At 57.9% G+C, this 13,491-nt stretch overlaps 1 protein-coding gene across 4 annotated transcripts; it reads right to left on the bottom strand.

Annotated features, from left to right (window-relative positions):
* Window positions 1–355: 355 nt before the first annotated feature.
* LOC148755352 (chloride channel protein ClC-Ka) lies at window positions 356–12,865 on the bottom strand. 4 transcript variants are annotated; one of them, XM_088790188.1, is made up of 20 exons: window positions 12,771–12,865; window positions 12,049–12,155; window positions 11,202–11,330; window positions 10,278–10,406; window positions 9,524–9,663; window positions 9,118–9,195; window positions 8,956–9,034; window positions 8,307–8,432; window positions 7,921–8,005; window positions 7,707–7,808; window positions 6,962–7,046; window positions 6,559–6,732; window positions 6,049–6,118; window positions 5,767–5,877; window positions 5,214–5,427; window positions 3,987–4,120; window positions 2,194–2,282; window positions 1,987–2,070; window positions 1,138–1,224; window positions 356–799 (listed from the first exon to the last, which is right to left on the bottom strand). In XM_088790188.1, exons 2-20 carry the CDS (start codon window positions 12,146–12,148, stop codon window positions 752–754), a joined length of 2,064 nt encoding a protein of 687 aa, XP_088646314.1. In that variant the 5' UTR covers window positions 12,149–12,155; window positions 12,771–12,865; the 3' UTR covers window positions 356–751. The 4 variants fall into 4 exon arrangements, with proteins under 4 accessions (XP_088646314.1, XP_088646315.1, XP_088646316.1 ...); XM_088790189.1 differs by having other exon boundaries at window positions 1,987–2,067; XM_088790190.1 differs by lacking the exons at window positions 356–799; window positions 1,138–1,224; window positions 1,987–2,070; window positions 2,194–2,282; window positions 3,987–4,120 and adding an exon at window positions 4,558–5,054.
* Window positions 12,866–13,491: the final 626 nt, after the last annotated feature.

Below are 13,491 nucleotides of genomic sequence, written 5' to 3'. Positions count from 1 at the left end.
GCCACCCAGCTGGGAGAGTCCCCATGGAGGATGCCCGAGGTTGTGGGGATCCCACTGTATCAATGCTGGCTCAGCCAAGGAGGAGGCTGGGGCTGGGGTGAAGGTAAATGAGCCACAGGGTGCTGCTTATATCAATACATGAGGATGAGCATCATAAGACCTGGGGGGATCCCCTCTCCCCCACATCTCCCTGCCAGGAAGGGAGGCAGGAGGAGGAGTGAGAGACCAGGGACCCAGGCTTGCAGTGCCCACGTGACTACAAGGGACCCCAAGAGCTGGCTCAGGGCCAGCACAGGTAAGGAGCTGAGGTGTCAAGTCAGCGCGCTTGGAGCTAAGATGAGGGGTGCACTGTGGCTCTAGGGGATGGCTTTATTTTTCTCAGGACCCTCCTGTTGGGAGTCAAACTACTCCTAGAGAGGGTATCTGTGCCAGAGCTTGGTGACAGCGTACACCAGTCTCTTCATTGGTGAATTTGTTAAACGTTTCCTGAGGACACACTAGTGGTTTTCTGCTGTCTCCCATTCTGAGCTCTGTCTGGGGTGGGATTTGTCCTTCAAGGTATGTAGCACTTGTCCCATCTAGGAGGCAATGTGGTGAATATGGGGCCCTCTTTGGAGCTAGAACAGAGCTGCCTGCTTTGCCGAAGGGTTGAGCTGGGCTGGAGGGGAGAGGTGTGTCATGATGGAGGAAGGGAGGCAGATGTCTGTCCAGTCTCCTTCACCAGGGCAGCGTTTCATCTTTCCAGGCTGGCTCACTTTGGGGCTGGCGGGTTTGTCACGTTGGAAATTGCTTTCTTCAGCTAGAACAGAGAAAGAGGGTATTTTGGAGGGCGGGTGTAGAGGAGTTGAGAGCGGGGGTTCCAGTCTTGTTTGATTCCCCTCAGGGTTGATTCTGGGGTGAGTGTTAGAGCCAGTGACTCCACATTGCACAGATCAGATCATTGAGGCCCAGAGATTGGCAGGGCTGGCCACTGGCCACAAAATAAGGTCAGGGTAGCCAGGCCCAGTGGCCCCTTGGGGCCAGGAAGTGGGGCTCATCGGAATCCCATGCAGCCCCTCCAAATATTGGTGCCCTCCACCACCCCCAGCCTGCTCAAGCGTGGCTCCTCTGCTTTGTTCCTCCCGTGGGACCTGTTACCTCCACCCAAGACACAGAGCCCACAGCTCTGCCCTGAGACGTCACGAAGAGGGACTGAAGGTTCAACAGCTCGAAGAGGTTGTGAGCCTGGAGGAGGGGTTGATAAGAGACACTGAAAGACAGGTTACATCCAACCCACCCCTCTGGCTTCCATTTCTCCCTAACCTGAGGGCTTTGAGCAAAGATAGAAGCCCTGCCCAGGGCTCTGCCCAGCAGTACCCTCACCCCCATATATCTCAGCCTGGAAGGGAGGAGTGAGTGCATGATGGTGGGTGGAACACCAGAACTAGGGCATGCAATTCCCGAAGTGACCCACCAGGGGTCGCCAGAGTCCACAAAAGGGACCACTGGAAAGGACTGTTATCAAGCATCATCCAGTGGCACAGAGAGGTTAGGACCTCTTAGATCCCCAGCCTGCTTTTGCCCTTCCCCGACCCCATGTTTCAGTCTCTGTGTTTGCAGGGGTACTGGGTATCAGCATTCAGAGTGATTAAATAATCTGCACAAGATCACACAGGGAGAATCTGATGGACCTGAAATTGAAACCCATGTGTGCCTTGATGCAAAGACCTAATTTTAACCACTGCCTCTCTTCACCCACAGGCTTCTGTTTCCCAATCCCTCGCACTTCCCTAGTCTCTGCATCGTCCCAACAACCCTGGGAGTGAGGTTCGAAGGGGGCAGGAGTTGCTATGTTCGTTTTGCAGATGAGGAAGCGGACCCAAGTGGAACAGAGGGCCACACTGTGTGTCGGGGAAGCTGGGGCTGAAGTTTCCCTCTTGGGCTCCTCCCCTCTACCCCAGGGTCCTTGTCTGCCCCATGCCCAAGTTCTCCCCTTCTCCCCGTTACCTGGTGCAGGGAGGTCTCCGGGGACAGCTGCAGGGTCACTGGCTCCATGGGGCAGCCCCCAGCCAAGATGTCCTGGAGACACTGCTGGGGATGGGGGAAGGGTTATGGGGCCTGGGCCAGCCTCCCCATTCCCAGGCTGCCCCTCTCAAGCCACCTGTCCCACAGATCCGCTCACAACCCTGCTGACCCTTCCGCATGAATACTCACCTGGTGTCCTGGAGCCCAGGAAGGTGGCTCAACCTGGAGGGCCTGCACCAAGTGGGCTCTTTGCATGGTGCCCACCAGGATCTGAGACTCTGGACAAATAGAGAGGGAGAGGGGGTGAGCAGCATTATGAAGAAGGAACTCGCATTTCCTGGGCACCTACTATGTGCTGGGTGTTCTCTCAGGAACCTGCAGTAGCCTATGGGTCAGGAACTATTATCACCTATTTTATAGAACAGAAAACTGAGGCTCAGAGGCACAGAGAGGTTAGTTGTCTTGCCCAAGGTCACTCAGCTTCTGACATGGAGGCATGACAGCCAGTGGATAAGGCTGCCAGGGGGCCAAGAGGGAGTCTGCTCACCCTGAGCTGAGGTTCCCCATGTGGCAGGGCCTCAGGCATGAGCAGGTTTGGGATACCTGCATGAAGATGCCTGTGCCTCAGGGCTTTGTCCCTCATTTCCCACAGGAAGTTTCACATCTGGCTCAGACCAATGAAGGCGTGAACCCAGGAGGTCACCATGTTCTGAGGTCCTACTGTGTGCTAGTGATTTGGCAAGTCTCACTGCAGGGTATCACTGGAGTTTGCAGGTATAAAGTCTCGAGGGGACAGCCTGATATTTTTTCTTCTTATCCAGTAAAACAAAAACCTTACAGCTAGACCTTTATGTGCTCCCCCTTTAAAAACAAAGCAATTAAAGCTATTTCTTTAGTGGGCAGCAGGGTCCCACAGCCCAGGCCTGTGGGTTGCGAGTTTTTTGCTTCCTGTGGCTCTAAGCGTAGAGTGGACTTTGTTTTGGAGGCCAATTCTGTCTTTGTTCCAGGAAGTGAAGCCTCTCGGAGGAGTCCTCCATATGCAAATATGTTCAACTGGGAAGCGGGTATGTTCTGTGGGACAGTGTTAAGGGTGTCCCGATTTAGATGGGACATTTAGGATGAGAACCTCTGACAACTCCTTACTATATTCGTCCCTATTTTCCAGACGAGGAAACTGCAGGTCATAAGGAGGTTTACTGCTGATAAGTGGCTTTCTGCATCTTGGGGTGATTATGGGGGTGACCCATACAGCTGTGCAGGTTGTTCACTATATAAGGTACCTGCCCAAAGGACAAGTGGGGACCAAAATCCAGCTGTGCTATGCTTGCCAAGTATACACCATGTCTCATTTACACAAAAGGGACACAAAGGCTGACAGTGGCCCTGAGCGGACCTGGCTGTCCCCCACGCCCCCCTATTTACCTTTCCCACTCCCACTGTACTTGTCCCAGTGGGAAATGATGCTCTAAGTAGATCCCTCCCCAAGATTCAGCTTATGTGTCTTTTAACAAGACACATTGTTCTTTAAAAAGGTGTTTTTCTCGTGGTGTCAGGGATTGTGGAGGGGACTCAACTGGGAAATGCTTAAAGGAAAGACTGAGAGAAAGAGCCCTTCTGGAAGACCCTAGTGGTGTCCCCATCGTCCTACTCCCATTCCCAGAGCACAACGGGCCTGGTTTCCAGAATACCAAGAGCTGTCCATGGACAGCCTTACAAGAATCCTCTCCTCTCTCATTTCAACATGTCAGCCACCCCAGAGTAGGGTGTTTATAGTCTTTGCTTTACCAATGAGGAAACAGGCTAAGAGAGGTGAAGTGACTTGCCCAAAGTCACACAGTTGCAGAGCCTGGATTAAGATTCAAGTCAGCCTGACTGGTTCAATGCCCTGCTTATCCTTTCCTGGACCTGATCCTCCAAGATCCAAGAGGAAGGTAGAGGAAATGCCCCTCCCCATTTTTCCTCCCCCACTTCCTGCTGGGCACCTGTGCTGTCCACCAGGGGGTACTCGGCACTGTCTGTGGAGGTCACGACCTTGACCACCTCCTCCAGCGGTGTGTCCTTGGCCAGTGTGGTGATGGCACGGTTCATGAAGTGCTCCACAATGACGCGGTGAGAGCTGGAGGTAGAGGGGTGCTCCTGTCAGGTCCTGGAGTGGGGAGCTATCCAGACCCCAGGATAAGGTGGGGTACCCAGGGGGAGTTTTGCTGTGTTTTGAGTTTGGGCAGGGACTGAGAGATTCCCAGAATGAGCAACTCCTAGAACCCTGAGGTAGAGAGGAACCTAGGGACCAACTTACCTAATGCCTGGCTCTGAATTCTCAGGCCCCTGGCCCCCCACCTGCCCCCAGACCAGCTTTGGTCTGGTTTTTTTTCCTCCTTTTTTTTAACTTTTATTTATTTTAAGTGTGTTTTTCCAGGACCCATCAGCTCCAAGTCAAGGAGTTGTTTCAATCTAGTTGTGGAGGGTGCAGCTCACAGTGGCCCATGTGGGGATCGAACTGGCAACCCTGCCGTCAAGAGCACAGTGCTCCAACCAACTGAGTCAACCGGCCGCCCCAGCTTTGGTCTGTTTTATTCAGAAGCCTTCCCAAAAGAATGTCATTTGAAGAAAAGTTTGATGGCAAAAAGAAAAGATTTAAAGTCTGAAAAACACCCCCATTTTACAGATGGGGAAACTGAGGTCCAGAGCAAGGTGGCAGCTTGCATGTGTTTGGAGCTGGACCTGAGACCTGGAACTTTCAGAGCCTTGGTCCTGCCTCTCAGGGGACAGAGCCTGCTCTGGTCTTGTATGGTCGCATGAGGACCTCAAAGCCCATTTCCACTCCAGCGCGCAATGTCCCAGTGAGGACAGCAGAGCAGGAGTGGGGAGTGGAGCAGCGACCTCCCAGATCTGGCGCTGACTCTCTGTGTGACCTGGAGCAAGTCACGGCGCTGCTCTGAGCCCCAGTTTCCGTAAGTGGGCGATATCTGTCCTGTTGTGAAGACAACCTGATGACTAGGAAGAGGAGGAAGACCAGGAGGCCAAAAACTTGCCCAAGGTCACACGGGGAGCTGGGAGAGTAGAGACAAGAGGACAGCTGTGTGCCAGTGTCTCCGACACCACCCACGTCCAAGGTCAGCTGCAGTGGGGTATTTGCGGGGTGGGGGTCCATGCCCAGTCCACTGGACACCATCTCCCCTGTCAGCCAACCTGAGTCAGGCTCCACTCACCTGATTTTTCGGCATCGGATCCACGGAAGATACGGCAGCTTCTTGACAATGATGGTGCCGTCATAGAAGGAGGGCTGGCAGCTCTGGGCAATGGCATTGGCCATCAGCACCGCCATCAGCACGGGCAATGCGTGCACGATCTGGCCAGTCAGCTCAAAGGCCAGCAGCGCCGTGGAGATGGTGTGGGTCACGGCCCCTGAGAAGGCCGCCGCCCCTGCAGGGGGCAGAGCCGGGACAGGGTAGCTCAGGCCAGGGGCCAGTCTCATGCAGAGGGCAAGGCTGGTGTGGCTATGGCCATGGGTCAGGGTGGGAATTGTCCAGAGGCCACATGCTGGCCACTGTTGGAAGTGCCCCAATACCTGGGCTTGGTGAGGGGGAGAGCAATAGGGGAGCAGATGGAGGATGAAGGACAAGACAGGAGCTGGAGAGAATAACAGGGGCTCAGGAGAGGGTGAGGAGCTCAGTGCGGGGCTCAGTGACCACCCTATGCCCTGCAGACCCACTGGCTGATTCTCCAGGTCCAGCCCACCCAGTGGGGACCTGGCCCACTTACCTGCCACGGCATACCCCCCAGGCATGATGGGGTTGATGACCCCTCCGGCCACGATGCCCTCAGGGAAGGCAAGAGAGAGGGCCTCCCCAATGAGGCGCCCGATGGCAGCTCCTGGTCACAGACTTGGGGTGAGGACTGGGAGCTGGGCTGACCCGGCCCCCACAGCCCTCCATCCTTGGGGACCAACGTCAGTACCATCCTGGGGAGGGAGCGGACGGACCGGGAGCCATAGCCCTGCCCCAATCACCTGAACCCCTAAGACCATCAGGACCCCAGACTCACCGAAGATGAATATGGGCATGAAGTACCCAGCAGGCATGGGGATTGTGGTGGCCAGAATCAGCATCCAGAACTGTGGGTGGGGGAACCCAGAGGGCCATAGGCTAGAGGCAACTGGGCACAGTGGGCAAGGCAAGGACTGGACAGGGGACAGAGGAGTGTCCCAGGGAGAAAGGATGCCCGGGCCCACGCCAAGCCAGTATCTGGTGTCAGGGAAGGCACTGAGCAGCAGAAGGAACCTCGCCCTGACAAGGAGCCTACTGTGTGCCAGACCCTCTCATTTCTTCCCTCCCAACCTTCCCTTTGAGGAAGGTACAGTAACTACCCCATTTTAAAGATGATGAAACCCAGGGTCAGACAGCTGAAGGACTAGCCCAGGACCACACAGCAGATGGGGGTCAGGTCAGGGAGTCTGGGTGAAAGGCCCCGGCACTGCGCTATATTCTGTGGGGAGGCACCCCCCCATTGGACCAAGACTAGTCACATACCCTGGGGGAGCCCCGGAATACCCACCTTCATAACCAGGAAGAAGGCAAGAGTCCCAAAGATGGTGAACTGCGGGTGGTACCATTCGAACCACAGGTTCTGGGGGTCGAGCTCCTTAGGCCAAGGTGGGGACGAGTTCCGGGTCATCAGTGCCCACGAGTTGTTGTCAAACAGTGAGTCCAGGTGCTGCTTCATGGACAGCTGGAGCAGGGTAGGTGGGAATTCTGTAAGAGGGGGCAGGGGCACCCCCTGACACCCTCCTCTGCCACTTCCCATCAGGGCAGGGGAGACCTCGGAATGGCTCTGAACCTGCCGGACTGAAGCCTCTCCCTCTAAGTATGAGCGGGTGGGGGTTAAGCAAGATGACAGGAACAAAGTGGACAATGAATCGGGGTTCCCCACTCCCGTTGCCCAGCTCAGGGCCCCTTACCCGAGAAGCCATGAAGCGGCCCACGCCAGGGGGGTAGGTGATGGAGGCGAGAACCAAGGCGGCCAGGGCAGAGTACAGAGGCTTGCTGTGAGGAGTGGGGGGCGGTAAGCTCCAGTGCCAGCCCTCCCCGTTCCCTCACCCCATGGAGGGGGGACCAGGCAAGCTCAGGCCTCACTACCCTGAGGTCTGACACTGAGACAGGAACCAGAAGAGCAGGGACACGGGCCAGGCCCTCTCCAGGTCGAGACAGCTGGGGGAGTCAGTCCACCATGGCTGTGTAACAAGGGGTCAGGCTAATAGGAGAGTTTGGGACAGAGCCCTACTAGGCCAGCGTGGGGCCAGTGCATGTCCGTCTAGGGCAGAGGGCTCACTTTGAAGTGCTAATGCCAGGGGGCAGACAAGGTTTGGGGAAGGGAGTGGGCTCAGTAAGAGGCTTGGGGCTCAGTGGAGGAGTGGGGGTTCAGTGAGGGAGTGAGGACTCAAGGGGGAGTGGGCGTTACTATATGGAGGGGTTGGTAGCCTAGTAAACAGGGGGAACAGTGACAGCGGGGACCTGGGGAGGATGTTATAAGGGAATGGGGACCCCATAAGTGGGGTGTGCGCTGGGGAGGTTTGGGAGGCTCTGTAGGAAGATGGGGTACGGTCAGGGGGTGGAGCTCTCTATATAAAAGAGTTGTGGGCTCAGGAGGCTAAGAGTCCCTGGGGGAGGGTCTCTGAGGGGTCCCAGCCCCAGCCCAGAGCCCACCTGGTGGCCAGCAGTTTGGAGGTAACTGGATTGGTCTTGACAAAGGTGAGGAATGTTCGCTGACAGAAGAGGTAAGCACAGCTCAGGATGCCACAGATGGCCCTGGGGGGAGGGGAAGTGAGTCCAGAGCCCCTCCCACGACCAAGGACAGTAGTTCTAGCCTTGGGGAGACCCCCCCCCCATTGGGCTCGAGGGGCCCAGGGCACCCACTCACCCCACCGCCACGAAAAAGAAGATCTCTGGCAGGTCAAAGGGGACGTCTGCCCGGAAATTGGTCTTATAGAGGGAGGTGATGGTCTCTGGGCGAGGAGGAGAGTGAGGATCAGGGACCACACTCGTACCCCAGCCCTGGCCCCCGCTCCCTGCCCAGCTTTGCCCCTTCTACTCCCAGGGTCCCCCCCTCCTTCATTCCTAATACAAGTTAGCTCACTTCTACCCTCCTAGAAGGAGACAGGGAAAGGGAAGAGGAAGAAGAGGGGAGAAGACAGGAGGAGGGATGGAGAGAAGGAGGGCGAGAAAGGAGAGGAGGAGGGAAGAAGAGAAGGGGGGAGGAAGGGGGGTGGGTGTGGGGGGTAGGCCCGGTGTCCAGTGGGGACTCACCCTGCTCGCTGTTGAAGACCGCCAGGAGGCGAAACATGAAGGCCCCACAGGTGGCGGCAAAGAAGCCCCTCCAGTAATCCCAGACGGAGAAGTGGGAAGACATGACCTCGATACTGAACAGGACGCCTGGGAGCAATGGCCGCTTAGGCAGACCCCACCTCTACCCATCCAGCACCCTGACCCCTCCTGGCCTGTTCTCCTAGGCCCTGCAGACATGGCCACACCTCCTCTTTGGTCCTGTGGAGGGGAGGGCAGGGCAGGCAGCCTGCTGCCCAGGGAACACACCCGTGTGTGCCCTTCTCAGCCACCTCAATCTTTACACTAGACCTACGGGGTGGGGACTGTTATGATCCCATTTTACAGATGAGGAAATGAGGCTCAGAGAGGTAAACTCCAGGGCCACACAGAGAGCTGGATCTCACACCCAAGTCTGTCTAAGGACCCTGATGCGTCTGGGCAGCCACCCATCCCAACCCTGTGCCAGCAAGACTGCTGTAAGAGCCAAGACTGAAATTAGCCCCATTTCTCCTCCAGGCCCCTCAGCTGGGCTGAGGAGTGAGCTGGTCAGTCTGGCTGCTCCAGGGGATTGGGGGTGGTTGTGTGGGGGAGCCTCAGGGTGCAAGGGGAGGGGTGTAAAGGAGAGTCTTACCGCTGAAGGGTGCTGCAAAGACTGTGGCCACGCCCACTGCAGCTGCTGCCACCAGCATTTCATTTTGTTTGATCTTGTTCTGGGGGGACCCGGGCTCAGAGTCAGCCCCTGCCCTCCCCTCCCTCTCATTCCTCCAAGGGGGGCCCTCCCTGAGCCCCTTACCTCCGTCTCCCCAATGGTCTTGGTGCGTACACGGCCCAGGTAGGCAGCAATCATTACAGTCAGGTGCACGAAGGGGCCCTGCCAGGGGAGGGGTGAGCACAGGGCACACAGCTTGTCTCCATGGAGTCGGGTCCCTGCTGGTTCCCCTCAGGGCCCAAGGTTGGGAGGCAGAAGGAGTCTCATCCAGAGACAACATGGCTGCCTCTCCACACCCACCTCACCCATCTCCCCAGTCCCTTTGTCACACTCTGGGGACCCAGCCTGCCTCCTCCCCAAGACTGAGCCTCCAAGGAAGACATTCGCCTGAGTCCCCTCTGACCCAACTTCGGTGGCGCGATGGGGAAAAGGCAGACGGGGCAGCAGGGCAGGGTGGGGTGAGTGGGGGTGATCTCGTGCCTGCCCGTACCACTTTGCCCAGGAAGATGGTGCTGCCCGTGGCCAGGGTGCAGGTGAGACCCACCACCTTGGCCCCGAAGTTCTTAATATCCAGGTAGTCCTCCAAGACCACGCCTGACAGGATGGTCTTCAGCTCCGGGATTCCAGAACCTTGGCAGGGGGAGGAGGGAGAATCTGGATTGAACGCAATACTACCCTGCACAGAGTTTCCCATCACCCTCTTGTCAGGTTCTTCTAAACCCTAGGATTTAGGATTCATACACCCCTTTTTCAGACGAGGAAGCTGAGGGTCAGAGAGGGACCTGAGTTGTCTATGTCCTACTAGCGGGGCCTGACAGACGGCTATGGCAGGATGGGGGGAACCCAGGATGGGCTCTCAGGCGCCCCCAGACGCATCCCTGGAGCTCCCCTCTGCTGGCCTGCAGCTGGAGGCAGAGCTGAGAGGCCTGGGGGAGCTGTGCCCTCCATCAGCCCCTCCCTGGGAATAACCTTGGCACCAGCACTGCAGGGGATCCTGCCACCAGTGCTCCCGTCACTGCCCAGTAAAGCTCTCAGAAAGGGAGCAGAGCCATCAGCGACCCAGGAGTCAAGATCTGGACTTCCGGCCGTGTGGCTCTGGGTAAGTGACATGACTCCTCTGAGCCTGGCTTCTCCAGTTGTGAAATAGGGTTACTGCTTCCTGCCTCCCCCTCTCAGAAGCCTGAGGGATATGAAAAGGTTTTGGTCCGCGGGGACTGTATGAAAGGCCAGGTGACTGGGCTCACCTCCAGAGAAGGGCGTGATGCTCTGTGAGAAGCCTGAGGAGAAGGAGACCAAGGCCACGGGGTACACCATCCAGGAGAGATACCGGAGCAGGTGGCTGTCCCCAATCTCCCGGTACAGCCACTTGTGTGCTATGGATAGCCAGGAGTCAGGGAGACACCCACAGGCTCTGTAGCCCTCAGGTGCCCTCTTACTGACCAGAAAATGGAGGCTCGGAGAGGGGAGGCCCAGGCCACCCAGTGAGTGGCAGATCCCCAAGCGGAGGCAGGAACAGGACCCTGGATCCCGACCCAGTTTTGCCACTCCCTCGCTGAGGAACCTTGGGCAAGGGACTCGACCTTTCAGAGCCTCTGTTTACCTGTCTGTCAAATGGGTTAGTGATGGTTCCTCCCTCCCAGGGTCATTGTGAGAAGTGAGACAGAGTGTGAAGCGCCCGAGATAATATATGGGGCAGAACAGTCCCTCATGATGACACCTGAGCAAGTGTCCCAGAGAAGTTGTGTTCGAGCCTTCCTGCCCCACGCTCACTCTTCCACGGAGACCTCAGTGGGGAGAGAGCCTGCTGAAGCATGGTTGTCTAGGCAAGTGGCCTCTGCTCTCCACTGAGTTGAGAGCAAGAAGGGAGGAAGGAGAGGGAGCTGCGGCAGCTGGAAGAGGGGAGCATAGAGCTCAGAGGGAAAGGGCTCTTGGGAACATTCAGGCGTCTCTTGCTCATTGTCAGATGAGGAGACTGAGGCTCAGAGACGGGCAGGAGCCTGCCCAAGGTCAAACAGCAAGTCAAGAGCAAAGCCAGGACCAGACCCAGGCCTTGTCCCACCCAGACCCCTCCCCCACCGCCGCTGCACCTGGCAGCCCAGGAGGCATCTCCCAGAACATGCTTGGAAGCCCTGGGTCCTGAGCACACGTGCGTACCAGGCAGGGCTTACCTCGGACCACACGCCCCACGATGAAGCTCATGGTGTAGCTGATCAGGGCCATGAGTACGCCAAGGGTCATCAGGAAATACCAGTCCTCACCCACACGGAACAGCTTCTGCTTCAGCCACTCCAGGCCACCTGGAGCCGGGGCAGAGGGTCACAGCCCAGGGCTGCGGGTTGGGCACGGGGACGGCCTCTTCCCTGGAGGTCTGCTCAGGCTCAGGGCAGGGAGGGCAGGGGCTGTGTGGGGCTAGAGCAAGTGGTCCAGTTCAGGGTACCCCAGAGGGGGCTGCACCTCATGTGAGGGGCAGAGCAGGATTTGTGATGAGTGAAGGTGGCAGCACAGTGGGTGCCAGGCCTACTGGCCCTGCCAGGGGGCATTTGACCAGTCTGCCATCCTCCCACCCCTGTTCCATACTGGGGTACTTATGGAAGAATGACCAAAGGGACAGGGCTATGGAGGGCCTGCTGGGAGTGACAGCTCTCTCCGGTATCTCCACAGGGTCCATAGCTTAGAGAACACAAGCATCTAGCAGGACACCTGGGCTGTCCTAGGACCTGTGGGGCTGGTGTCAGGCCAGAGAGCGCCCACCGGGCTCCTAGCAAGGTCCCCGGCAGTGTGCAGGCCTTGGGAGCTGCATTCCCAAAAGGTACAGGGCAAACACCTAGCACATCTGACCCATGGACAGATGGACAGACAGACAGGTCCCTTCCCTCCCTGCCACCAGGAAACTCTGGGTAGTGATGTCTGGGGCAAACGAGAGCTTTTGGGCTTTCAGGTGGGTGGGGGAGGGGGAGCCTGGGGAGGCAGTGATGCCTGAGGGGCCTTTGATGGGGAGGGGAGGGGGCCTCTCACCTCGGATGGTTCTGCGGATGTGGGGACACGGGCCCCATAGCTCCTGAAGAGTCACAGGTTTCCCGGAGGAGCCCTCACGCAGCCCTATCAGCTCCTCCATCTGGTCCCTGACGCAGCCGACAGACGACAGATAGATGGACACCTGGTGAACTGCTCCAGCGTCCTTACCCTGCCACTTGGCCCTTTCACTATTGCTACTTCCCAGGTGAAAAGGAGAGGTGGCGTTTTCCTGTGTGTGTGTGTGTATACGTGTACGTGTGCATGTGTGAAGTTCTCAGGAGGGACGTAAGTCTGGTGTGCCCTGGGGTGTCCCCAAGGGCATGCCTGTGGGGTGTGGCTTCCTAGCTGTGCCCCTCCATGTCCAGCAGCAGACTGGTCAAGACCGGACCCCAAACCTCAGAGCCCCCTGCCCGTCCTTTGGCCACCGCCCTACCCTCCCTGGACACTTGTTGCCTCCACTGCCTCAGAGCAGTCTCCTGGCCCAGTGGAGTCACCTTCTCACTGTGGGGTCCCCACAGACTGCTCTGACTCCCCATGCCCATCCCTGAGCCCCTTCCCCCTCAGCTCAGGCCTCTGAGGCACAAAAACCCCAGGCCCAGGAGAGCCGTGAGGGTCGAAATGAGGTGCTGGCTCCCTGCTCTCCCCACTCCTGCTTCTGCCCTTCCTGCTCTGGAAGGTTCCACCCAAGTCCACCCCCAGCTCCGCACCCAGCAGCCCCTCACCTGTGTCTGACTGCCCTGCTGCGGCTCCCCACGGCCCTCCTCTAACAGAGACTCTTTGCCTGCAGCGCAGTTGTACCTGGACAGGTGCATGTTCCACCAATCAACATCCTGCCCGCTTCCTCCCCCCGGCCGGGGTTTGCCATGGCCATTAGAAACGTCCTTGACAAATCAACTGGAACTGCCCAGGCCCGCTGAGCCGTGCAGTGCAGGCCAGAGAGGCCGAGGGGCGGGGAGCAGGGGCTCCCCACAACCTACCAGAGCCACCAGGCTCATGCCACAGGCTGGGGGACCCCAGACTTGGGGATTGGAGGGAAGCTCATGCACAGAGCAGGATGGTGAGGGACCATCTTGGGGGCTGATGATCAGGGCCCTGGACTTTCAGAGCTAGGCCTGGAGGGTTTGAAAAAGCAGAGCAGGGAGAGGAGAGGAAGCTGATAGAGCAGGAGGAAGGCCTGGGGCAAAGGCGAGGGGTGCTGTCACTACTGCCCCCTTGCTGTGCGCCAGGCTCTGTGCTCACCTCCCCCCCAAATCAGTGAGCACTCACGGGGGGGGGGCGGGGGGGGGGGGCGAGGAGAGCAGCATTATACTGATTTAAAGAAATGGAGTCTCAGAGAGGTGAGGCTGCTTGACCAAGGTCACAGAGGCAGAGGGGCAGAGCCAGGACTCCCACCCAGGTTTGCCTGACTCTGAAGCCTGCACAGGCCTCCCTGGTCCTGTCCTG

This window comes from Rhinolophus sinicus, chromosome 14 (genome assembly GCF_057876585.1).
Source record: "Rhinolophus sinicus isolate RSI-liver-muscle chromosome 14, RSI-T2T, whole genome shotgun sequence".
NCBI classification, from domain to species: Eukaryota; Metazoa; Chordata; class Mammalia; order Chiroptera; family Rhinolophidae; genus Rhinolophus; species Rhinolophus sinicus.
Note: the sequence above shows the minus strand (reverse complement) of the source record. Positions and strands in the feature narration are given on the sequence as shown.

Excerpts from the sequence above, each read along its gene's own strand:
- LOC148755352 (XM_088790188.1), bottom strand. The coding sequence starts at position 12,148 with ATGGAGGAGCTGATAGGGCTGCGTGAGGGCTCCTCCGGGAAACCTGTG. Across the intron at positions 9,664-10,277 it reads CATCACGCCCTTCTCTGGAG|GTTCTGGAATCCCGGAGCTG; the intron begins GTGAGCCCAGTC and ends CCCCCTGCCAAG. Across the intron at positions 2,071-2,193 it reads CCTGGGCTCCAGGACACCAG|CAGTGTCTCCAGGACATCTT; the intron begins GTGAGTATTCAT and ends CCCCATCCCCAG.